The 25,796-nt window shown below is 53.7% G+C and overlaps 2 protein-coding genes and 1 non-coding gene across 3 annotated transcripts; all 3 read left to right on the top strand.

The window, feature by feature from the left end:
- Positions 1 to 2,257: 2,257 nt before the first annotated feature.
- Positions 2,258 to 12,606, top strand: LOC120639282. Its single transcript, XM_039915254.1, has 3 exons — positions 2,258 to 2,448; positions 2,771 to 2,864; positions 11,809 to 12,606. Exons 1-3 carry the CDS (start codon positions 2,258 to 2,260, stop codon positions 12,604 to 12,606), a joined length of 1,083 nt encoding a protein of 360 aa, XP_039771188.1.
- On the top strand, positions 8,604 to 8,712 carry LOC120639410. The gene has a single exon (XR_005661413.1). It is a non-coding gene; the product is annotated as a small nucleolar RNA R71 (small nucleolar RNA).
- An 8,912-nt stretch (positions 12,607 to 21,518) lies between the features above and the next one.
- Positions 21,519 to 22,610, top strand: LOC120711085 (NDR1/HIN1-like protein 1). The gene has a single exon (XM_039996494.1). It carries the CDS (start codon positions 21,785 to 21,787, stop codon positions 22,427 to 22,429), a length of 645 nt encoding a protein of 214 aa, XP_039852428.1. The 5' UTR covers positions 21,519 to 21,784; the 3' UTR covers positions 22,430 to 22,610.
- The last annotated feature ends 3,186 nt before the right edge of the window (positions 22,611 to 25,796 follow it).

Genomic DNA, 25,796 nt, shown 5'->3' with positions numbered 1-25,796 from the left:
CCGAGCCCTAGCCCGTGTGAGGGCGATCAAAGGGGACTCTCATCTTGTTTGTATGACCCTCGGTCTTCCTTTCCGCAAGGAGGAGGGGTGAAACAAGCCATGCTACCCTTGCCCGGGCCGCGAGACATGGGTGTTTCGGTGAGCTGTTAGCGGGTAGTTCGAGTGAACATCCGTGCCCCGTTCGGTGAGGGTCGGCTCGTGGTCTGGAGACACGTTCCATAAAGCGCTCGCAAAGGTTCGCTAGGCAGGGCTTGGACCCGTTCGATTGGGTCCAAGGGCTCGATGCTCTCCCTCAATGGGATCTCTCGTACTAGCCGCCTCTGTCCGGCCTCGAACACAACGTAGGGCATCTCGAACTTTGCATTCGAGGCTTAGGCTTCATATGAGCATGCCCATGTTGCCCCTGACTCTGTTGATCTGGGGCGGCTATTCGAACCCTCGGCGGGCCAGCCTTTGAACCCCTGATCAGTAGGGCTCGGAACAACAGTTCCTTCGTTAGCAAGGAACCCCCCGGAGGGGAATGTTCCGTCACAGTTTTTCGGCGTGGGCTGCGGAGTCGTGAACTAATGCGCGTCATGGCCCGATGCGTGTAGGGAGGGCGCGTCTTTTGAGGCGGCGCCCTCGGGCAGACGGAATGGCACGGGCGGCCGCAGAGTGATGGGACGCCATCAACAATGCGCCTGCACCGCTTCGGGAGCCGTCCCGCTGCAATTACTACGCGTGCGTGTGTGCTTCCGCGATCGTGGGACCCAGCTGGCAGCGTCAGCGGTAGATTTGGAACCACCGCGGCGAATCCGCCTCCCTACTGCGGTTAAATAGGGAGGTACGGGCGGGGTGGTTCGGCTTACCTTTGCCGTTGCCTTCTTCCTCCTTTCGCCGTTCTTCGCTCGAGCAAACAGATGAGAGAGAGAGAGAGAGAGCAAGGGCACCTTCTTCCCGTTCAAGCCTCTCCTTCCCTTTTCCCCTCCACCGTTGCCATGGTGAGGCCAGTGAGGATGGAAGACCCGGTGCCCTGGGGCCAGTCAATCACCGACGTGCCATACTTGGAGACGTTGGTCGCCGCCGGACTACTGCCGGCGATCACCGATCCCGTGTGCCTGGAGTGGATCACGCCGGGGTCGGAGACGATGGCGAACCCCCAAGTGGCTATGTTGTGAGTCTGGCGCGTCTGCACGAGTGGGGGTTCGGCATCCCCGTCGGCAGATTCATCTGCGTGCTCTGCCACCACTACGGGGTGGAGCTTCACAACTTCGCCCCAAACACCATCTCGCAGGAGGTGGTCTTCGTCGCCGTCTGCGAGGGGTACATGGGGATCCTGACACTCTGGGATCTGTGGAGGCACCTGTTCCGAGGTGGCCTCCACACGGATTCCGTCTCATAGGGGGTGAGGAGGCCCGTCCACGCCAGCGGACTGACACTTCATCTGCGAGAGTCGAGGAAAGACCTCTACATCCCGTGTTCGATGACGACGAACAACCGCGACTGGGATCGGACGTGGTTATATCTCCGCAATGACGGCAGGTGGCTCCCGGCGTACCAGGAAAGTCTTGACGGAGAGGCTGGACACTTGGCATTATAGGGTGTCACCCCCCCCGATCGCCAGGCCAGGCTCGAAGTGTACACCAACGCACTGCGGCGCCTGGCAGACAAGGGGCTGACCGCGGCCGTCGTCGCCGCCAACTTCCACCGGCGGAGGGTGCTCTCCCTCATGGAGAGGGAGATCCCTCTCTTCCAGATGATGGAGGGTGCCCCGTCCGAGGGCACCCAGATGATGGTGGAGCAGCTCTCTCGCGAGATCGCCGCCCAGAGAGCGGGGCGAGTGGTGGGCACGTCCCCGGATAGCCTCGGATACCTCTGGGGGATCGCGATGCGCCCCGACGAGGGGTACATCCAAATAGTAAGTTTTGTGTCTCGGCTTTGGTTGTTTCGCACCATCATTCTTTCCTAATTCGAGCCCCGTTTGCAGGGGGTGCGCCTCCAGGGGTACACTTCGGACCCTCCGCTCCCAGAAGTCCGTGCCGTAAACCGCGAGTTCGCGGAGCGAAAGAAGGAGCAAAAGGATGCGGAGAAATAGTTCCAAGAGAGGAAAAGGAAGGAAAAGGAGGCCAGGGAGAAGGAGAACCGGGCGCGGGCGAGGAGGGGCAAGTCGCCGATCCCCTCTCCCGACACCACGCCGGAGCCGGAGTCCTCGCCCTCGGCGGGGGGGGGGGGGGGGGGGGGGGGCGAGGTCGACAACTCGATGCTGCCCAAACTCGACATGGAGGCAGTCGGCGGTCAGTCGTCGGGCCAGCGAGGTGCCGGCACCGAGCCACCGGTGCAGGCCGAGGGTGAAAACACGCGCGCGCGGTCGCTGGCCGAGAGGTTGGCTGCTCAGTCGAACGCGGGGTCCCTCGGACGGGTGTCGCCGCCAAGGCGTCAGACCGGCCCGGGCGCAGTATCGTTCGTCATGTAACACCCCAGTGGTAATAAGAGCGCTAATCATGAGCTTAATTTGCTAATTAGGAGTTTAACCTTGTCATTAGCGTTAATCGAGTTCGCGTGGTAAACCTCGTTTTAGCCGTGTTCAACCGTGTTTTTCTCCCTGATCCGGGTCTCGAATCAACTTTCGCCCAAAACAAAAGTTATAGATTTTCTCTTCCTCTACAACTTTTATTTTGGCCAAATTTCAAGTTCTTATATGAAGTTTATATTTTCAATCGGTCAAATGTGAGTCAAAAATCGGTCAAACCATTCACTGTTGTACCCCTGTTCGTTACTGTGCTCGTACTAGATGCACATGCCGCGACCGGCACACCGCCGGCGACCTCCACGCGTCGCGCGCGCCGGCGAACCTCGCCCTCTGCGCGAGCCGTCCTTATCCCCTTGTTGACACTCCTTAGAGCCCCAATTTACATACCGCAAGCGCATGGATCGTGGTAGCTTTTCCCTTAGAGTACTCCCCCAAGGTTTATCAATCCGTGGATCGGAAGCGAACCGACTAGAGTTTACCATCTAATCTATCGAACGTATCCTAAAATGAAGCGAAGATTGCATATAAACTGAACACTTGCTAGATATGAATGAAGCATAAGTGTTCATCACACCCACAACCGTAGATGAGATAACACAACCAAGGAGCTAGGGCCTATCGTCTCTAGGTACAGTTCTAGTCAAAAAGGTGATCAAAACATAGATTGCATCTCAACTAAAGGTACACGAAATCATCTCTTAGAAAGGCGGCTCGCAAGCGGCCTACTTTCCCAAGGTCACCGGTGCGAGGTGCGTGTCAACGCCTAAGGTTTCCCAAAGCTTTACCCCAAACGCCCACCAAGTGCTCTTACTCGAAGCTCCTCCTCTTGGTGGCCGCGCAACGACTCCCATGATACTCGCCATCGATCGTATTCCACATCATGTCGTCGCTAGAATTTTTACCTCCGCCATGCTGTCACCACACCGGGGTAATCAACCAACTAGCTAAAACACGCTACCTCAACGTATCCGCAAGATATAGACTAATCACCACGAATAGATCTAATCTTACTATGAACATATAGATGCATCATATATGAGAAAGAAAGCATGCATTGAAGTAGACCAAAGTCGAGACAACTAGAATAAAGAGTAGATTGATATAACCATCGTGTGTGTACATACCCTGACGAATGTTGGGGATGACTCCTGAACTCCACCATGGCACAACCTCGCAGGGAGGCCATGGCGGCTAGGGGTGGCCTAAGCCATCTCCTAGGTACCTTCGAAGACATGCGGTGGCCGTCGTCTCCCTCTGGCCTTGGCCCTAGGTTTTCGTCGAGTTCTGGGTGGATTAATTCCCCGAGTTGAATAAGGTGCGAGCTATTTATAAGCCAAGGAAGACACCGGTCGAAGGGGAGGCCGAACCACCTCAAAAACGGGCTAGGCCGGCCGGCCGGCCTACCCTCTTTCGGGCCCGCCTCGGTCTTATCTTTCGCGTGTAGACTCCTCGCATCTTCTAGAGTTTATGTCCATCATGATTGCACCCCTTTGGACGTCATTATCTTGGAGATATCTTCGAGGAAAGGATAGGATAGGATAGGGAATCCTTCCTTAAATCTTTATTTGCTTTGCTTAATCCCGAAGTATCTTGATCTCATCTTTGTGGGCTTAGTCCTTTGGGCTCTGTTGGAGGATGGATGTGCATGAATGTGCCTCGAATCAACATAGGCTTTGGTCCTTCCTTTGGGCTTTGGCCTTCGTCTTTCTCCGTGTTAGCGCTCGATCATGGGCCTCGTCATTTCATGCTCCAAAAAAGGCCAAAAACCTGCAAAAACGAAGTTCCTCCTAAAATATATGTGCAAATGTGAAAATGACCAATAATTAGGCCGGGGTTAGGACGGTTAGTGATTTTGATATTAAATTCATGCCATTATCAAGGATAAACAAGGGATAAAATGGGTACTTAAGGAGCGCCAACACTCATGCGCAAGCCTCATCCATTTCCCCTCCCTTCATCTTCTTCCTTGCGCGTGGGTTGAGCTGAGTTCGAGCAGAGCTGCCGCCGGTGCCGCGCCGGCCACCCCCTCGCCATCCCGCCTCGATTCTTCACACCCAGAACTGCTCCACCTCGCCCTCCACCTCCTCCACCCTTCCCTGAACTCGGCCGATCCCTACGCCGGCCGAATCAGCCCCGCCATCAACGGCCGCCATTGCCATCCCCGCCGGAGCTCTGCCCCCACCGTCGATCTCCTACCTCCGGCTGCCCTCTGCCCAAATCGAGCCCGCGGTGAGCTTCCCCGCGCGCCCCTCATCCTCCCCGTCCCTTTCCCCACACGGTTCCCTCGCCACCGATGCCGGAACGTCGTCGCACCGCCGTGTCCGCTTGGCCTCCGCCGCTCGCTTGCCGTGGAGCACCCCTGCGCGGACCCGCAGGCCGCTGTTGCGCGCCCCGGGGCCGGCAGGCCTCCCTGGCTGCGGGGCTGCCCCGACCGCTGCCGGCCGGCCTCGCCGCCGGCTGGGAACGCCGCGCCGCCACCCCTGCCCCACGCGCGCCCCTGTGCCCCTGCCCCACGTGCCCCCTGCGCCGCCGCCCCTACCCTGCGCGGGCCCTGCCGCGCCGCCGCGTGCGCCGGCCCCGCCGGGTTGCCCTGGCTGTGGGCGGGCCAGGCTGCGCCACCGGCAGGCCGCGGGCCGGCGGGAGCACCGCCGCCATTGTGCTCGCCCGTGGAGCGAGCAGAGAGCAGAGCAGGGGCTTGGGCTGGGCTCCCCTGACAAGTTGGGCCCTGCTGTCATCCCCTGGTTTAGGATTCAGGGTTTTCCTTATTTGTTTAAATGGCTGAAAACTTTGAAAACTTGTTGAAAAATGCAGAAAAATGTTAAAAATGCGAAATAAATTTTTTTAGGTTGCTTAAATCAAGATATTCAGAGGAAAAATAATCATGCATGTTAAATGTCAGTTTTGCCCCTGCTAAATTTTAGTTTGTGCTTAAGCTTGTTTAATTTTTTTCCTGCTGTTTTGATGCTCTAAAAATTATGAAAAATTGGCAGTAGCTTACTATTTGCACGTGTAGACTACTAAATAATTTTCAGGTACATAGCCTATGTGCATTTTTGTGGATCTAATATTGTTTGATTTCTATCCTAGGGCTAAAATAAATGTTTTGTCACCAATAAATGTTTGTAAATTTTTGTAGCATGTTTTTCAATATCTTGTCTTGTTGGTAATTTTTGGGTGGCTCAACTAGATCTGCAAGCTATGTTTTTGCATCTATTTTGTTCCTAGTTGCAGCGTTCTTTTAAGTGGCTGTTCAGCCAATGCCTATTAGTTTTATCGGTTCTTTTCATTGCCATGAACAGCTTGACCCGAAATCAAACCCCAAAACTCATGTTGATCAAAACTGCGGCAAGCTTTTGCAAGGGAAACTGGCAAGCGCGCGCTAAAGCCAAGGAGGTGACTAAAATTTCGCCAATTAAAATAGCGTTCAACTCCAAAAAGTCGGAAAAAAACACCATCGTCCACCTCCCGAAGAGTGCAAAGAAACTGGATGGTGAGGAGACGAGAACCATTCTCCTCAACGGGCACAAAACCATCCCATCCAACCGCATGCCAAACACGAGCGAAGTCAACGTCCATACCAATTTTCTCGAGGAGGTCCGGATCGAAGGCTCTGGTCTGACCAAAGCTTCAATTCTTGATCATGGCGTAGGCTTGACACTCGCGGTCATCTTGCAAGTCGAGGTACGGTGCATCATCCTCCTTTATCTCCATGTCCTCGGCTTGCGATTCTGCAGCTTGCTCCTCGAACTGTTCTTCTTGTTCGTCTTGCTCATAGTCCATCGTGGTCGGTGTTGGTGCAGGTTCAGAGGAATGATGAGAGCTTGACTCACCCAGTGAACGGGACGAGCCCAACCTCGTCATCCTCTTGAGAGCTCCGGAAATTTTCCGCCCTGCACCTCTCATGCTTGCAACAAGAACGAACAAGAACGAACAAGAATAACTCGATTCGGGTTATGTTAGCTAAATCAAAATGAAATTTTTACTCGGGAGTTGTTCCTCCAAATATGTGATCAATCTTGCAGCAAAGAAACGAGAGACAGAGATTTCTTGCGATCAAACTTGAGTCAAAATCCAAGGGAAACCCGAGCAAGAATATGTGAGAGGGAGTGAGAGTGGAGAGAGTGAGCATGGGAGCTCATCACCCCCCTCTCGGCCTCTATTTAAAGAGAATATGGCGCGTGCACCAGAAGAGAGGCAAGCCACAATGGCTATGGAGCCGTTGGAGAAGGTGGGGCCCAGGAGCTGTTGGCCCTGGGTCGGCTGACCTGTGGGGTCGGCTGGGGTCGGCTGGCCCTAGGGTGGGCTCCCTGGTGCCCCCCTTCGGCCTGGTGCTTCCTCAAAGGTTAAGTTCTTTGAAAATATGGTGCACGGCCAAAAGTTTGCTCGATAAGATGTCCAAATTATTTTTCCCAAAGGATTTTAAAACTCAGGAAATATTTTTGGTCTTTTTGTAAAAAAGGAAAAATGCTAGAAAAAATTCTAGCATGCAGAAAACAATTTTGAAAATCTCAAACATGCAGTGGAGAAAAACAAATAAGGTGCAAAGAAATTTTAAAAGCGGATGAAACAAATATGAGATAAATACCAATTTACCTTTGGCAAGGGCGTGTCGTTTAAAGTCCGACGTGCACGACTTTTCTCCATCGTTCTTACCATTCGTCGGCTCGTCCTGGAGAACTGGACGAGGCCGAACTCTCGACCTTCCGCCACACCTTCTTTTCCTTCTTCTTTCTTTTAGGTGCGTAGGGTCGTTGTTCTGGCTGGGGTTCTGGTGCACCCCAGAGTGCTTGCCCTTCACTGTCTTGTTGGATCATGAAGCGCTGCTCTTCCTTCTTCTTGAACCTGAAAAACATATCCTCCCTTCCGACACAGAAACAGATTTCTCCCTTTCCGACATCGATCCTTGCCTTGGCAGACCTTAGAAAAGGTCGCCCAAGTACGAGGTCGACTCTGAGGTCGCCCTCCATATCCATTACCTCAAAGTCTGCAAGGACGAAGGAGTCTCATACTCGTACGAAAACGTGTTCGGCTATCCCTTCGGGATACCGAATGGTTGAATCTGTAAGCTGTACGAGCATAGTTGTTGGGGGAAAGAGTAGGATATTCAAGTGCTTCATATATTACCTTGGGCATTATATTCACGCTTGCCCCCAGATCGCATAGGCATCATTCAAAATGTTTGATGTAGATCGAGCAGCTTATCATGGGGACCCCTGGATCCTCTTGCACAGCTGCCACCATGCCATCCCAGACGTCGTTCCTTGGGGGATAGTACCTACCTGCATGGTTATTGCGTGGTGGCCTCCGGGATGAGTTACCCCGTCCGGTAGACACTATGCTGACATTTTCAACGAGAGACTCGGGTTGCCCCGGGATCTTCCCGCTCTCAACAGCAGGTAATGAAGCAGCAATTTATGCAAGCTGAGTTTCGATCATTTTGTTGAAACTTAACTGATTTTTAAGAGTTGAAGACAAAATTTCAAGCTTGACATTTAAACTTTCCAGGAATTTGTCATTGGCCAAAAGCTTTTTATTTATATTTTCGTTGATTTTAACTTGGCCAAGAACAAGTTCTCTCAAGGGAGGTTGGTTTGAATTGAAATTTGAATTATAAGAAGGATTGTAGTTATTACCTCCCTGAAAAGGTGGACGCGGCTGGTTCCACCCCTGGCCTCCTTGTTGTGGATGGTACCCGTTGTTGTTGTTGTTGAGGTAGGCACAGTCTTCACAGGTTTCGGGGCAGTCGTTCCCCGAGTGTCCTTTATTACCACAGACTTCGCACGTGAAGTGCGATTCCATGGCACGAGCATAGTTTTCTCTATGCTTCTTGAATTCGGCCCTTTCGCCGAGATGCTTCAGTAGGAGGTCCAGTTTCGCGGCAATCATATCCGTCTCTTTGACGGTATGTATGCCTTTGGTGCGGGGTTGGAGTCATTCATCGCTGCACCCCTGATTGGAGACCATCTTCTCGACCAATTCTTTCTCTTTGGCGATAGTCAAGTCGAGGAAGGCTCCTCTAGCAGCAGCATCAATGTTGGCTCGAGATGTCATTGTGAGCCCGTTGTAGAAGCTTTGCAGGACGAGCCACTCATCCATGCCATGATGAGGATAGGCCAGGATGTATTCCTGCAGCCTCTCCCAAGCTTCTGGGATGGATTCCATCCCTGTCTGCTAGAAACTTGATATTTTCCCGCGCAGGGCATTTGTTTTTCCCAGAGGGAAGAATTTTGCGAGGAATGCCTTGGAGCATTTTTCCCAGGTGTCGATGTCCTTTTCTTTATAAAACCATTGTTTTGCCTTCCCCAGGAGGGAAAAGGGAAATAGATGAAGCTTGACAACGTTGGCGGTGACACCCCGTATGACAACGGTGTCGCAGAGCTCCAGAAAATTCTGCAAATGTGCATTTGCGTCCTCGTTTGGCTTGCCACAGAATGTGCAATAGGCAATACTCTAACAGGGGTAAGTCCAGATAAAGAATAAGCAAGGGTAATGTGACACAGCACACATCCACACTCCAAGAGGAAGGAATAAAAGAGAGAAATGACAAAGCAAAGGTCTACTCTATCCTACGTTAAGTCAGCTGGAGCTTAGGCTAGGTTAGGTGTCCTAGTACTTCTATTCAAAGCTGGGTCATGTTAGATCATGGTTAGGACTGCAGGTGCCAGGAAAATGGGATAGCGGGGAGAAGGTCCCGCACTGGAGAACGTCCAGTTCCGTTACCTCTTTGCATGAACTCCTACACCGAACCCGAACGTCGGGGAGTACGCTAAACGCAACACAGCTGTTACGCCGGACGGACAGGGCTGTCACCACCAGCCGTCTACCCCAGTCACACCGTGGAGCACGGTCATATCCGAAGGACCCCGCATACCCGAGCACCACGCTCATGTATGAAGTAACTACTCTAGTGCCCCCAGGTCTCCCAACCTTCGGATGGACGAGTAAAACACTAGAGCAAACCCGAAAGCACGACAAACCTCTATCCGTACCCGGTTCATCTGGTCTAACCAAGACCGTAGCATAACTTATGAACGAACTAAGCATGGATTGATAAACTATCAAGATAGTAAAGCAACCATGGCAAAACTCTATATTATGAATAGAAGTCTGACAAATCGGATACAAAGCCATACCAGGAGCCGAGGATTGCTCAACGACCCCGAGGATGACTTGCTCGCTAAAGAGAACTAGCCTAGCTCCACTACCTAGCTAAGAGAGCAAGAGAGAGGAGAGCCTTCTTGGAGAGAATGGAATGAAGTGTGTGTGTGTGTGTGTGTGTGTGTGTGTGTGTGTGTGTGTGTGTGTGTGTGTGTGTGTGTGTGTGTGTGTGTGTGTGTGTGTGTGTGTGTGTGTGTGTGTGTGTGTTGAGAGGGGTGAGAGGGGGCCCTATTTATACTAGTGGAGATCGGTTCCCGCCAAATGCACGTATGGAAGGTAATCAGGAGACTTGGGGCCGACTCCTCCTCGAAATGCACCTGGACGGGAGGCCGGCCAGGTTCGGCCGACCCAGGTGGTCGGCCGGCCCCACCTGGCCACCTCTCGTCCTTATCCTTCTCTGGCAGGCTGACATGTTGGCCCTGAGATCTTTCCTTGTATGCATTATGCGTAGCGCGCCCGTTTTCTCTGCCAGATGGGCCCTCCTTGTAAGTTGGTGATGCCGGACGCGATATTCTACGTAGTTGTATGGCGTCTGCTGCGTGTTTTCGTCTTATTCCGCTCCAGCTCATCTGAAATGTACATAACTAAAAAACAACTGTGGAGCAAGGTTAGTGATACAAATATGCGAGTAAGGCATGCAGTTTTCCTTTATTATTGAGTATAGTTGATGGGTGAAAATGGCACTTAAGCACCGTCGAAGTCACTCGCGAGATTTGAGATATTGTTTCTTATGGCAAGTGGCTTGGAAATGAATCAATGAGGAAAGAGAAATGGAGACCGGGTGGAGATGAGTTGGTTCTGGATATGAAATGGATGGAAAGAAAATCTCCGCTTGTGTCGATTGAGGACCGTACCGTTGTTGGTCCTGTTGATCGAGGATTGAACAGTACTAACGACATGCCGAAAGTAGGAGGTAGTCGAAACCGGTAAGCTGTGTACCGCTTTGCAACGATAGTTTGAATTCCGACCTGCTACGCTGGGCGTGGGAGTTGGCGGGTGTTGGATAGGATGCTGCCTTCGGGTTCTCTGGGAGTTCACCGTGAGGGGCCCATCACCTGGGTTTTAGCAGGCATGGTTCAGATGTCGTGGTAATGATAGAAACAGTTGACGCGTGTGGCCCGATGGGGCTTACATGTGTCGTGTTGGTTAGGTCCACCTTGCAAGGTTAAATCGAATCGATTCGCCGTGTCTCGCGGATATGAGAGCCTTGATCACTGCATCACATCGTAGTAAAGGATGAAAATGAGAATGGAATGAAAATGTTCGTTGGTGTTTTACTAGAGGTTTAATTTGATCTACCATGTGTGCTCTAGGTGCTATAGCAAACCTAGTTGGTACTCAGGGTACTCAAATAGCAAACCTATTTGATCACTACTAGTAGCTTTTCAGCAAAGCCAACTCCAGAGCCAAAAAGCTTTGTATGTCTAGATATTGGGCTAAGTATACCCATAGTCGGGTAAGCCTTTTTGAGTATTAGTATACTCAGGGTTGTTGTTGTAACCCTCCTGAGCAGGTTGTGTTCCCGCTAACTTCGAGGAGGTCCGTGCGTCCTGGATTAGGCAACCGCTTCCTCCTGGGTGGACCGTCGAGTGGGCCCCGTCTTCCCCGTGAAGTTCGGGCAGGTTGGCACCACATCGGTGGGCAGGATGTGGAGCTCACCGTGTATCGTCGTTCGTAGTTACCGTATTGTATTGCGAACTCTGTTTTAAAATTTCCGCTGCGTGGAACTCTGTTGTTTGTATTCAAAACCTTTATGTAAAACCAGGGTTGTAAATTAATTTGAGAATCTCTATATGCTTGTATCACCTGTGCTCGTCTTCGTGCGAGTCTTCTAGTGCAAAAGTGATCCTGGAGTACAGTAGTTTAATCGGGAATTACCCGACGGACTGCCGAATTACACCGTTTTAAGTGCGTGGTAACTTGATTATTCATTAAGATGATAGTTAGCGCACTTAAACCGGTTTAATTTAGGAGGGTCTGCTACACGTTGGGAGCCGGTGGGTCGGCGTAGGCCCCGAAGAGCGGCTCGATGAAACGCAAGTTGGAGGCCGCCTCGGGGTAAGTTTCCTGTCGCTCGTTTTTTTATTTCCATCTGCCCATTTCACTTTCATTAATTTTGACTTCTCCCTTGCTTGGCTCAGCATGAAAGTCTCCACTGCCCGGGTCCCTTCACGGGCGCCCTCCAAGGCCCTCAAGATGGGGAGGACCACGACGCCGAACTCGGCGCCGCAGCCCCCGAGCGGGGGGCCTCGGACGGCGGAGGAGATCGTCGAGCAGTACCGAGCGGCGATGGCCCAGGGGGCGCATCGGCTCGTGCGCTGTCTGGTGCAGACGAATCCGGTGGGTGCGTCCCGGAGGAGGGGGCTCGGCCAAGCGCCGAGGGACAAACCGGCCGGAGTGGCGCAGAGGATGCTGCCCGGCCGGAAGCCGAGGGAGAGACCGGCCGGGGCGGCGCGAAGAATGCCGCCCGGCCGGGCGTTGGCGAAGGAGGAAGGACCGACAGGGCTGCGCTGGAGCAGCCCGCCGGTCCGGTGGAGAGAGTGGACCCCGTCCCGGAGCCTGAGGTGGCCAGGGACGAGGAGGCCATGATGGAGCCGGCGGTGATGCCGGTGCAACCGGTGGCGGAGCCGGTGCAGTCGGAGGTGGAAGTGCTAGAGACAGCGGAACCGGGGCAGCCCGAGCGCTCCGGCGTACTTGCGTCAAGTGCCGCGCTCGGCGAGGCCGGCACCAGCGGCCAGATCGCAGCTGGTTCCAGGAGCGGTCTTGGGGCCGGTGCATCTGGCGAAGGGGTGAGCCAGGTCGTCGTGCTGCGAGGTGTCCCCAAGGACTTCATCCGTGCCGAGTACGAGGAGGAAGAGGTCTGGCAAGAGCAGCTCGAGCTCGGCGGTGCGATAAACGCCGACCTCCAGCATGCCGCGCAGAGCCATTGGCAAGAGTAGCACAACATCACCCGGGTAAGTATTCTTCCTGCTCCAGTTCGTTTCTAGTTGTGATAGTTCTTCTTTTACCCTCGTCGTTTTGCTCACGTCCCTTGATCGCAGCAGCTGATGACCTTGTCGAGAGACAAGAGCATCAAGCTGGTGCAGTTGTACTCCCGAGTCGACTGGCTCGAGAGGTACATTGCTAGCGTGGGCTTGCGGCTGAAGGAGACCATGACCCAGGCGGGCCGGATGGAGGTGCGCGCCCACGACCTGGAGCACGAGCTTGCCCGCGCCACCACCGAGCATAACGCGCAGAGGGCGGCAACCGAGCATCGGGCCAGATAGGCAGAGCTCCTCGAGGCGCTCACAGCTCAGTGCCAGGAACAGGAGGAACTCCTCGAGGCACGGACTATCAGCCTCACGCAAGCGAATGCCCTCGCCGAGGGACAGGGAGAAGCCATCCTGCGCGCGGAGAGTGCCCTTCAAGCTGCGCAGGCAGAGATAGACCAAGGGAGGAGGTGCGTCGCGGGTAAGTACCGAGACTAAGTCCAGTTTACCTGGCTTTGTCGGGACTCATCTTTTGTTTCTGCTCAGAGCTGCGGAAGGAGGTGGCGGAGGAGACCGCGGCGAAGGAGGCCCTCCAGACTGCGTATTCGTCCACGCAAAGAGACTACGAGGACCTGGAGGAAGCCGCCGTAGCCGCGTACCGGGGTGCCGAGGGTGAGGGTGGCCAGTTGGGCAGCTCGCTGACCAACCGTCTGCGGTCCCTGGGTGACCGGGTGGCCGAGCAGCTCAAGGGCGCCCTCCGCCTCGGTGTCGTCTCGACACACTACGTTGTCGACTTCGAGCGCTTGGCCACAGGCTACATCGTCCCCGATGGCGATGACGATGCCAAGGTCGAGGCAATGGAGCAGGCTGAAGCAGGTGCCGAAGGCGCCGCCACCACCTTGGTTGGGCTCTTCGAGAGCGACCTCTTCCCCGATGCTGCCGACGACGAGGATGAGGGCGAGGGAGGAGGCCGCTCGTAGATAGCCTGGGCGGTTAGCCAAAGTAGATTGGTTAGGATTTTGTTCATATTTTGTCCTCTGATGTAAACAACATGATCTTAACAATATGGCCGTTCGAGGCCTTCGTGTGTATTTGAGTGTTGTTTTTTCATCCGCAAGGATTTTCGCGTTCATAAACTACTTAGGTGAGTGGGAGGTGAGTGGGGATGCCATATCCCGGAGACGTAGGCGGTCCCACGGCTCGGCCGATTCCGTGCCCGAGTTGTTTACGCCTTGCTTCCGTTTTTTAAGTGTTCGAGAGACTCAGGTGCGAAAAAAATTTCGGAAAAAATGTGACACTTTGGGGACAATTGGGGTCCCCCCCCCCCGTTGTAGCCCCCGAGGGAGGCTCGGCTTTGCCGAGGGCAAAGCCGAGGCTCACTCAGTGTTGTGCGTGCATCCGAGCCCCCAAGGGTTCGAACGACTCCCGAGAAATTGAAAAGTAAAGCGTACTTCTTTATTGTCCCGAGAATTTTAAGATACGAGTACAAAGTATGTACAAACAACTTGGAATTTCAAGGATAAAAGCGACATAGCTGCTGGATGTCCCAAGAGTTGGTGAAGATTTTGCCCTTTTCGTTAGCTAGATTGTAGGTGGCGGGCTTTAGGACTTCCGCGATGATGTACGGGCCTTCCCATGGCGGTGTGAGCTTGTGGCGCTCTCGGCTGTCTTGTCGTAATCTCAACACGAGGTCCCCCTTGTTGAGGTCTCGACGCCGAACCCTCTGCGCCTGGTATCGTCGCAGGGACTGTTGATAGCGTGCCGAGTGTAAGAGCGCCACGTCTCGAGCCTCGTCCACCTGATCCAGCGCGTCCTCACGGGCCTGTTGGTTTTGGTGCTCCTGGTAGGCTTTGAGCCTCAGGAACCCGTACTCCAAGTAAGTGGGAAGGATGGCCTCGGTGCCACAGACTAGGAAGAACGGGCTGAAACCCGTGGCTTGACTTGAGGTTGTTCTCAGGCTCCAGATGACCGAGGGTAACTTCGTGAGCCACCTCCAGCCAAATTTGTTCAGCTTGTTGAAGATTCTTGGTTTGAGGCCTTGTAGGATCATGCCGTTGGCACGCTCAACTTGGCCGTTCGTCTGTGGGTGCGCCACCGCCGACCAATCCACACGTATGTGGAAGTCGTCGCAGAACTTCAAGAACTTCTTGCTCGTGAACTGGGTGTCGTTGTCTGTGATGATCGAGTTTGGGACCCCAAACATGTGGACTATGTCAATGAAGAATTGCACGGCTTGCTCGGACTTGATCTTGATGATTGGTCGCGCCTCGATCCACTTGGAGAACTTTTCCACCGCCACCAGCAAGTGGGTGTAGCACCCGGGCACTCTCTGCAGTGGTCCGACGAGGTCCAGTCCCCATACGGCTAAAGGCCATGTGATGGGGATGGTCTGCAGAGCAAGAGCCTAGAGGTGCGTTTGGCAAGCGTAGAACTGGCAACCTTCCTAGGTTCGCACAATCTCTGTGGCATCGGCGATTGCAGTTGGCCAGTAGAAACCCTATCCGAATGTGTTGCCCACGAGGGTGCGTAGCGCCGCATGATGGCCACATACTCCGACATGGATGTCTCGAAGCAGCTCCCTACCCTCGGGGATAGGGATGCATCGTTGCAGGACCCCAAGGGGCTGCGCTTGTACAGCTTTCTGTCGACTACAACGAAAGACTTGGCTCACCTGGCGACGCATCGCGCCTGAGCGCGATCCGAGGGTAGCACCCCTCGATTGAACCAGTTGAGATACTGGTCGCGCCAGTCTTGCGAAAGTGGAGCCTCGTCAATCTGCATTGCCTCGCCCTCATCCGCCAAGGGAGGCTCAGTTTCTGTCTCCATGGGCTCGGCCTCGCCCGCCGAGGGGGTCCCATCGGAGCGCTCGGCAGTCGAGGGGCCCGGCTCCCCCGGATCCTTAAGATCGACGGAGGGTTTGGCGACGTCGTGAGCAAAGATGTTCGGGGGAACGGTGGTCCGCCCCCGACGTGATATTAGCTAATTCGTCCGCATCCTCGTTGTACTTGTGCGGGACGTGGTTGAGTTCTAGGCCGTCGAACTTGTCCTCTAGGCGGCGCACCGCATTGCAGTATACCTCCATCTTCGAGTCATGACAACTAGACTCCTTCATCACTTGGTCGATGACGAGCTGAGAGTCACCGCGTACGTTGAGGCGCTTGATGCCGAGTTCGATGGCGATGCGGAGGCCACCGAGGAGGGCCTCGTACTCCGCCATATTGTTGGACGCCGGGAAGTGGAGGCGAATCACGTAGCGCATGTGCTCTCCGAGGGGTGAGATGAAAAGGAGGTCGGCGCCGGCGCCAGTTTTCATCACGGACCCATCGAAGTACATGGTCCGGCATTCTGCTTGAATCTGCGGTGGGGGCAGCTGAGTGTCGGTCCACTCAGTGACGAAGTCCGCCAAGATTTGGGACTTAATAGCCTTGCGAGGCGCGTAAGTGAGAGTTTCTCCCATCAGTTCCACGGACCATTTGGCGATTCTACCGGAGGCTTCCTTGTTGTGGACTATCTCTCCCAATGAGAAAGACGAGACCACGGTGACAGGATGAGCCTCGAAGTAGTGGCGCAGCTTGCGCCGAGACAAGACCACTGCGTACAGCAGCTTTTGGATATGCGGGTAGCGTGTCTTGGTTTCAGACAACACTTCGCTGATGTAATACACCGGCCGCTGGACGGGCAGAGCATGACCCTCCTCTTGTCTTTCCACAACGATCACCAAGCTGACCACTTGGGTCGTCGCAGCTACGTACAGGTAGAGGGGCTCGCTGTCTATCGGTGGTGTGAGAATGGGGGCATGAGTGAGTGACGCCTTTAGCCTGTCGAGGGCTTCTTGAGCCTCGGGGGTCCACGTGAAACGCTCGGTCTTCTTCAGGAGTCGGTACAGAGGCAAGCCCTTCTCACCGAGGCGTGAGATGAAGCGGCTTAGTGCTGCCAGACAGCCCATGACCCTCTGTACCCCCTTCAAGTCGCGAATCGGTCCCATCCGTCTGATGGCCTCGACTTTTTCAGGGTTGGGCTCGATGCCTCACTGGGAGACGATGAAACCCAAGAGCATTCCTCGAGGTACCCCGAAAACTCATTTTTCTGGGTTGAGTTTTACCCCCTTGGCCCTTAGGCAATTGAACGCGATCCTGAGATCGGCGACCAGGTCATTCGCCTTTCTAGATTTTACAACAATGTCGTCGACATATGCCTCTACGTTCCGCCCGATATGGTCTCCGAACACGTGGAGCATACATCGCTGGTATGTAGCTCCGGCGTTTCTGAGGCCAAATGGCATCATGACATAGCAGTACATGTCGAAGGGTGTGATAAAAAAAAGTCCCGAGCTGGTCGGACTCTTTCATCTTGATTTGGTGGTAACCGGAGTAAGCATCAAGGAAGGATAAAAGTTCGCATCCCGCAGTTGAATCTACGATTTGATCAATACGTGGCAAAGGAAAAGGAACTTTCGGACATGCTTTATTTAAACTGGTATAATCTACGCACATCATCCAGCTTCCATTCTTTTTCTTAACTAATACATGATTAGCTAGCCACTCGGGATGAAATACCTCCTTGATGAATCCGGCCACCAGAAGTTTCTGCAGCTCCTCGCCGATCGCCCGGCGCTTGAGCTCGTCGAAGCATCGCAGGCGCTGCTTCACCGGCTTGGAGTTGGGTCGGATGTCAAGGGAGTGCTCGGCGACCTCCCTCGGTATGCCAGGCATGTCCGAGGGGCCCCGCGCGAAGATGTCTGCGTTGGCGTAGAGGAAGTCGACGAGAACCACCTCCTATTTGCTGTCGAGGGTGGCGCTGATCTTCAACGCCTTGTCATTGGGGTGGCACTTTCTTGATACCCTCGGCAGGCTCGAAGCTGCCTGCGTGCCGGTGCGTGGAGTCCAGGGCCTCGCTTGCCATCTTATCCAGAGTGGCTGCGAGGGCCTCGTCCTCTGCGTGGACCTTGGCACGCTCGACGAATTCGACGTCGCACTCGTAGGCGTGCTCGAACGACGGGCCGACAGTGATGACGCCCTTCGGACCCGGCATCTTCATCTTGAGGTAGGTATAGTTGGGGACCGCCATGAACTTGGCGTAGCATGGCCGCCCCAGTATGGCGTGGTACGCCCCACGAAAACCTACTACCTCGAAGGTGAGTACCTCTTTTCGGAAGTTGGCTGGTGTGCTGAAGCAGACAGGCAGGTCGATCTGCCCGAGGGGTTGAACTCGCTTCCTTGGCGCAACACCGTGAAACAGCGACACACTAGGGCACAGCTTGTCCAAGCCAGTCCCCATGAGCTCTAGGGTGTGGGCGTACAAAATGTTGAGGCTGTTGCCTCCGTCCATGAGCACCTTGGAGAACCGGGTGTTGCCGATGATGGGGTCCACGACGAGTGGGTACAGTCCCGGATTCGGGATGTAGTCAGGATGGTCATCGCGGCCGATGGAGAGGGTGTCCTCCGAGCAGTCGAGGTAGGATGGCGTGGCCTTGGTGACGGAGAAGACCTCTCGGCGCTCTCGCTTGCACTGCCGAGGGGTCATGTTCGCCGTAGGCCCGCCGAAGATGAAGAACATGTTCTCCACCGAGGGTAGCCGTCGCCACCCTTGTCATCTTGGTCTTTTTCCTTCTTGGCCTCGTCCTTGCGGCTGAGACAGTTGAAGTACTTGCGGAGCATGTCACACTCTTCGAGGATGTGGTTAACCTTGCCCTTGTGATAAGGGCATGGTTTCTTCAGCATGTTGTCGAACAGTCCGCCACCTCGAGGGGGGCCTCGAGGACCTTTGCTGTTAGGGGCGACGACGAGGGCCTCGTCGGAGTCCTCGTCATGTCCCTGGCCACGCTAGTTTGGCGGGCCTTTCTTCTTGCCTTTCCTGCCGCGCTTGGGCTTCTTTGGGTTGCCTTTGGGCTTGCTGCCCTCTGCGGGCGTGTCCACCTTGCACTTGCCCCTTTCGCTATCGAAGATAGCACCAACCGCCTCTTCGCCGGAGGCGAAGTTGGTTGCTATGTTGAAGAGCGCGTTGGCGCTGGAAGGAGGGTTCTGTCCCAGCTCACGCTCGAGGTCCCTGCACGTGGTTCCCAAATGAAAGGCACTGATGACTTAGGAGTCCTTCACGCTGGGGAGCTCGGTGCACTGCTTGGAGAAACGCCGGATGTAGTCCCGAAGAGGCTCATCAGGTCGCTAACGACACCCTTAGAGATCCGAGGAGTTTCCGGGGCGCACGTATGTGCCCTGGAAGTTACCCACGAAGGTCCTGACCAGGTCAGACCAGCCGTGGATTTGGTTGGCTGGAAGGTGTTCGAGCCACGTGCGCGCGGAGTCTACGAGGTGCAGAGGAAGATTGCGGATGATGACAGCGTCATCAGTCACGCCGCCCAGCTGGCACGCTAGGCGGTAGTCGTTGAGCCAGAGCCCGGGATCTGTTTCTCCCGAGTACTTGGTGAGTGTGGTGGGCTGCCAAAAGCGTGGGGGAAAAGGAGCAGCGCGAATTTCCTGGCTGAACACATGGGTGCCCGGAGGCTCCGGTGACGGACTCCTATCCTCCCTGCTGTCGAAGCGTCCACCACATCAAGGGTGGTAGCCGAGAACAACACCATCTTTCTTCTTCTAATTAAGGACGTTGTGGGCATCGCCGTCGCGAGCGTCGCCCCACGCATCCTGGAGTCGCTTCTTTACAGGAGTCAGCTTGACGCGATCGTGCACCGTGGGTGCCCTTACCCCGTTCGCCGGTGGGGTGTGCACTGAGGCCTCGTGGTCCTGCTGTGCTTCCCCGCCAGCTCTCGCCGAGGCCGCCGAGCGCATTTGAGACGTAGAACTCTCAGCCTGCTGCACTGCAACATCCTCGAGGAGCGCTTGCACCTCTTTGCGCAGGTTGCGACCCTCGGGCGTAGACGGCTCGGGCATCGCTCGGATCAGAAGTGCCGCTGCAGTGATCTTCTGGCTGGCCCTAGGCAATCCCGGGGGGGGCTTCCTTCGCCGCCATCCGCTAGGATCAGCTTCTGGGCGACGCGGCCCGCCTCCCAAGCTTTCGTACCACGGCCGGCACGTTCCTGCTCGAGCGTGAGGCGCAGTTTCTGCGCTTGCCGACGCTCTTCCTCGAGCTTGGCTTCAAGCTCTTGGAGTTGCGCCAGCTGTGCTTGTTGCTCTGCTGCGTTAGCCAGGGTTGACGGTCCTCGCGCTGCAGTCGCTCCTGCCGCGGCCATTGCGGCGTGAGCTGCATCTGCCGCGACGTTGTCACTGCTGCCGTCGTCGTCGGGATCCCCTAACACGGCGACGAAGCATTCTCGAGTCGGGTCGTATTCCTCCTCGCTGGAGTCATCGGAGCAGGTGAGGCAGTAGTCTGCTGCAGCCTGAAACGACAAGAAGGCCTCGAGATCACGGATCCCGGAGTAGTCCCACTCCGGGTTCACGTAATCCTGTGCGGGGACAGAGCCCTCGTCCGCGGAGTCGAGGTATGAGCTGTCTGGTGTCGACGCGATGAGGTTGTGAATCGAGAGCAAGTGATGCCTGGGCAAATCCTCATATGCGCTCATGTTGGTGCTGATAGACGACGCGTAAACTGCGGCGGAAGCCCGCATCCCATAAGGGTATCGCGGAGGCCTAACCGCGTGTTCTTCTGTTGGCGTCATTGTCGCCCTTGGTGGTGAAGTGGTGGCGTTGTCCATCGTGGCGCCAGTCCGTGGCACGTTGGCTTCAACCCATGTGGGGGAGCCAAGGCGTGCCACCCTGCACCGTTCCGCACGCGCTTGCCGCGCGCGCCGGCCCAAGCGACTCTGACGTCGGGGCTGCAGCGCCGGAGCGTTGGGGTTGTGTCTGGGCGAGAGGAGCTCCATGAGGTAACCGTTGCCGGTTGCCCTGAACTCGAGGCTCCCGAACCAGATCACCGTGCCCGTCGGCATCAGATCTGATACGCCCATTGGGAATCGGTTGGACGTGCCCGCCATCTAGAGAACAAGTGGGAACAAGAGAACGATTGTCACGCAGCAGCCCCTACCTGGCGCGCCAACTGTCGGTGTCCTGACCTCGCGGCCCGGCACCAACTAGTAAATATGTTGCGTGCCCTAGTCTCTAGATGGTTGATGCAAGAAGAAACACAGCGACACTAGGTTTATCCTGGTTCCGGCCGAGGGGGCCGTACGTCCAGCAAAGAGGAGTGTACTGTATTACTTGCACCAAAGTGCTCGCAGTAGGGGGTACAAGCTTGAGCGAGAAGCTTGAGCGAGAGAGGGAAGGAAGCTCCCAAGTTCCTGGATGTGCTAGGGTTTGATTGAGGTAAGTGCTAATATCGGTGAAGTTTGCACGGGTGCTCGCGTGCCTCCGTCCCCCGTGCTAGGGGGTCTGCCTCCTCCTTTTATAGACCAAGGAGGGGAGAATTACACATGTAAGACATCTACTGGGCCACCTTTCTTCCTCCCGATCCAGGGGAGAACAGTGGTCGTTCTTGTCGCCGAGTGCTGTGAAGCATGACGTCGGGCGTGGTCGTCGTCCTTGCGGGTTCTTTGACTGTTCCCAGGGTGTGTCCGTGTCCTGTGGCGCCAGTCGACGGCGTGGTGGTGACTGCAGAGTGCGCAGAGCCTTGCGTCGTATGAGGTAAGGCGTCGAGGGTGCGGAAGACTCCGGTCTCGCCCCGGTCAAGGGCCGTACTGTGCCCGAGGGTCGTTGTCCATGCCCGCCGAGGGTCCTGCAGGGGAGAAAAGTACAAGGGTAGGCGGCACATTGACGAGGGTATGTCAGGAAAGTCCGCACAGGGCGCCGCGGACCTGCACCGCGCCGGGAATAGCGGCACAGTGGCAGGTGCAGGCCGACCGGACGCCGGTCACATCTGCTGTGCGGCATGGCGGTCGACGCCAGCTGACCCCGCCCCATGCTGTGGAGTAGTTGGCGAGTAAATGCGCCCCGTCCCGTCGGGTGGTTGGGCCGCTGCCCCAGTCTGCCGAGGGTGGCCACGAGCGAGGCGGAGTGGCTGCTCTCAGCTTTAGTGCTAGTAGGTAGCTAGTGTCCGTGCAGCCTCCACGCACTTCGTCTCTGCTCAAAAGCGAGCATCACTGCTAGCTACTCCGCTCAAAAGCAAATTGAGAAGAAGCAGCAGCAGCAGCTGATCATCATCGATCGATCATATCATCAAATACAACAAGAACAACAACAAGTAGCAGCAAAAATATAAGGGAATGTCGATCAAGTACTGCGACCAGCACAAGGACTGCGAGCGTCAGCGGCTGTACCGGCGCTTCTGCGCGGGGCTCGCCGCCCTCATCCTGCTGGCCCTCCTCATCGTGCTCATCGTCTGGCTGCTGCTCCGCCCCAGCAAGCCCCGCTTCTACCTCAACAACCTCGACATCGTCTGCATCAACGTCTCCTCCTCCGCCGCCCTCTCCGTCACCATGCAGGCCACGCTGGCGGCGCGCAACCCCAACGCCCGCGTCGGCATCTTCTACGACCGCGCCGACGTCTACGCCGAGTACCGGGGCCTCCAGGTCACCGTCGCCACCGCGCTGCCGCCCATGTTCCAGGGCCGCGGCGACGCCACCGTCTGGGCGCCCTTCCTCTCCGGCGCCGGCGTCCCGCTGCCGCCCTACCTGGCCACCGCGCTGGCGCAGGACGAGACGGCGGGGTACCTGCTGGTCACCGTGCGCGTGGACGGGTGGATCCGGTGGAAGGCCGGGGCCTTCATCACCAGCCACTACCACCTCAGGGTGCGCTGCCCGGCGCTGCTCACCGTCAACGACGGCCAGGGGAGCTACGGATCCAACGCCGGAGGAGGGGTCGGATACTTCAAGTTCAACCGCGCCGCGCCATGCATCGTCGAAGTCTAGCTACCTATACCTATATATTATTACCTGCCTGCCTCACTAATTTTCATCATCTCTCTACTGTTATTACTTCAATATATATATAATTACTGTTATCATCGATCGATCCTTAATTACTTCAAGTAAGTAAAATATGTAATTGTTCATGTCATCCTTAATTAATTAATTAGCTTCTTCATCGATTCGTCAATGCATGATAGAAAGATCATTTATTTGCATTGGGGGCCGGGACTTTGAGTAGTGGATGGGAAAAGCAAAAGCTAGCTAGCTGGGGGGTAGTAGAGAAAGATAGCTACCTTTGAGTGACATCTACTGTACTATATCGCCTTGTTCCGCTGGTTGGCTGGCTGGATGGCTGGCTGATTTTGCGTGAGAGGAAAACACTGTTAGTTGGCTGGCTGGCTGGCTGCCTGGCTGATTTGGCGTGAGAGAAAAATACTGTTGTGACTAACTAATAATTAACTCAGTAGAGGAGGGATATCTATCCATGTGTGTGTGCTTCCCTGATCATGTGTTTCTAGAAGTTTCAGTGAGACATCAAGATACTAATCCATTAATTCAGTGACTAAAAATTAGTCCTATGTGTGCTACCTAATGGCCGCCAATGTAATTAGCCCAATGATAATTAGTTCCTGTTTACTTGTTCTATATTTGGCATCCAAATATGAGGGCGGTTAAAAATTGGTCCTTGGATCCAAATAGATGAATCCCTAGTCAAGCTATATGTTATTTGGTTGCTGAGCAGCTGCTGTTACTCTTGAATTGCAAGCTAATATAGCAACCTTAGCTTTTTTTTTCTGCCAAACGTACGACGGCATCACTAATTATATTTGTTGCTAATGTTGACCTATCCAAGGTGACAATAATATTAATTAAGCTGGTAGCTACCTATTACTATATTGTGCAGTGTGCGCGCTCCATGTGAAAGAAAGAAAGAAAGAAATTAGTGGAGGCAGGCAGGCAGGGTTGTCGTTGGCACGTCATTGTACACGTTACTATTAGTGCTGAGCTCTGATATCGACGTTTCTGGACGGACCGATCATTTCCCTGCACTTTATATTTGATACCCATCCACCGGATCGGACGATGGAAAATTAATGCTACATATATAAGTGTACATGTCTTGGTTTTCATGGATCCATGGCTGCCTTTTATTTTGGTATTTAAGTTTTATTATTATTAAGTTTGTAATCTGGATCGGAGCTGGGTTAGTTCTAGAGTAAGTACGGACTCGTACTGGCTATATAGTTTGGTACCGTGGAGCTGGGTTAGTGATGACATGGCAAAACTGGCTATATAGTTTGGTACAAATGAATTGAAGAAACTAATAAAGTGGCTACGACGTACCTACCAAAGTAAGTAACCCCCACACTTAGCTTTTTGGATGGATGGAGCGTCAAACTCTTGCTGCTAGCTGCTGCCGGCCTCTGCATCCTCTCTCCAATCAAGTGATGATCTACCCATGCATAAGCATCCATCATCATTGATTATTACATGCAACGGCGGAACCAGGGGGGGCGAGCAGGGGCCACGGCCCCCCCTAAAATCAGTGAAAATTTTAACCCCCACCTATATTCTAAAGCCCAACACAAAGGTCAATCAATGCAACGATGCTTTGTACTTAAGTTCCTCGGCTATCGTCCTTAACATACCCAACAACACATATTGAACGGTGCACGTATACACATCTACCTAGGCAGCTAGCTAAATACTAGTCAAATCCAACCCGAAGACTCCAATATTACTCCCTCCGTCACCAAATATAAGGCATTCTGGAGTTTTTAGAATAAATTATGGCTATATAAAAGACTCTCCTACCCCTAATTACCCTAATTATTAAGTATTGGGACTCTATTTGGTTAACTAAATATGTGCTAATAATTAAAGTAGCATGACATTTCTCATGCACCTCCCCCACGTGCACCTCCCCTGCATGGCTGCATGCATGTCTTTTTATTAGAAAAGATCCGAAAATAATGCACAATTAAGATGATTGGGTCCACTCTCAACTCATAATGCCTTACATTTGAGTAAAAATTTCAAACTCTAGAATGCCCTACAAATTTCAAACTCTAGAATACCCTACATTTCTAGAAAACCAAATAAATAATGTGGTTTTCAATCATAATTGGTAGAAATAATTAGGGGTAACAAAGTCATTTGTTTAGATAAGTAATGTGTCTGAAATTTCCTAAAACTACACTCTTTGTGGGACGGAGGGAGTATGTTATAATTTTTTTCAGAAAACATGGTCAAACTAAAAAAACGAAGACATTTGATATTATTTTATGAAAGAAAGAGAATACAAATTCGCAATACGTCTGCGAAGTTGTAAAGTGCAAACAGAACATATGTAAAGCATTTTCTCTATCTAAAATATTAGTAACACGTATATATATCTTGATATGTTTCTCACGTATAGTATAAAGTATCTGCTCGGCCCCCCTTATTCAAAATTTCTGGTTCCGCCGCTGATTACATGAAGATCGTCGAGCAGACAAGTAAGCATGTCATTTCATAGCAGATAGGGGGGCAAAAAAGAGATCGAGCCATCAGGCCAACCTAAGGGCTAAGCTTTTGTACGACATAACAGATATATGCTCACCTCTCAGCAGCATTTCGTGGAGTTTATTTGTCAACCTTTACACACGGCTGCAATCTTTTGAGCTACGTCCGGGGGTGCCAGATCAAATCGAGTGGAAGCTAGGAGAAAATGGAGAGTACTCCACCAAATCAGCGTACATGATGTAATTTTTGGGGGCTAGGGACAAGGATCTGGATCAGTTGATATGGAAAGTGTGGGCACTGCTCAAATGTAAAATCTCCGCTTGGCTAGCCTACCAGAACCGGCTATGGACGGCGGATCGGCTTAATCGGAGGGGGTGGCCAAACCAGAAGAACTGCCCTCTTTGTAGACATGCGGATGAATCGGCTCTGCATTTATTTGCGCAATGTCGTTATACCAGACGCATGTGGGCCGAGCTTGGGGCCAGTGTACCTACGGCGACCGTAAATATGGTTTCCTGGGATACCTCCGACAGCGCAGCCCACTGGTGAAAGGTGGCAAGTACTTTTACTGGACTGTCACTTAAGACGATGCAATCGCTTTTGTTGCTTATTTCCTGTGAAAATTTGGAATGAGAGAAATGAAACAATCTTTCGACACAAAGAGTTCTCGGTCCAAACGTTGCTTGCAAAAATTAAGGAGGAAGCTTGTGCCTCGTGCTTGGCAGGAGCTAAATGTCTAAGTGATTTATAGCCTGGAGATTAGGCTAGGTCTAAACCTTTTTCTCACTTTTGGCTTAGGCCTTTTGTTTATGCGCTCATTCTACTATATTAATACAAGAACGGAAAAATGTTCCTTTAAAAA

Source organism: Panicum virgatum, chromosome 6K (genome assembly GCF_016808335.1).
Source record: "Panicum virgatum strain AP13 chromosome 6K, P.virgatum_v5, whole genome shotgun sequence".
Taxonomy (NCBI): domain Eukaryota; kingdom Viridiplantae; phylum Streptophyta; class Magnoliopsida; order Poales; family Poaceae; genus Panicum; species Panicum virgatum.
Note: the sequence above shows the minus strand (reverse complement) of the source record. Positions and strands in the feature narration are given on the sequence as shown.

Excerpts from the sequence above, each read along its gene's own strand:
- LOC120639282 (XM_039915254.1), top strand. The coding sequence starts at position 2,258 with ATGGAGGCAGTCGGCGGTCAGTCGTCGGGCCAGCGAGGTGCCGGCACC. Across the intron at positions 2,449-2,770 it reads GGCGCAGTATCGTTCGTCAT|ATGCACATGCCGCGACCGGC; the intron begins GTAACACCCCAG and ends TGCTCGTACTAG. Across the intron at positions 2,865-11,808 it reads CGAGCCGTCCTTATCCCCTT|CATGAAAGTCTCCACTGCCC; the intron begins GTTGACACTCCT and ends TGCTTGGCTCAG.
- LOC120711085 (XM_039996494.1), top strand. The coding sequence starts at position 21,785 with ATGTCGATCAAGTACTGCGACCAGCACAAGGACTGCGAGCGTCAGCGG.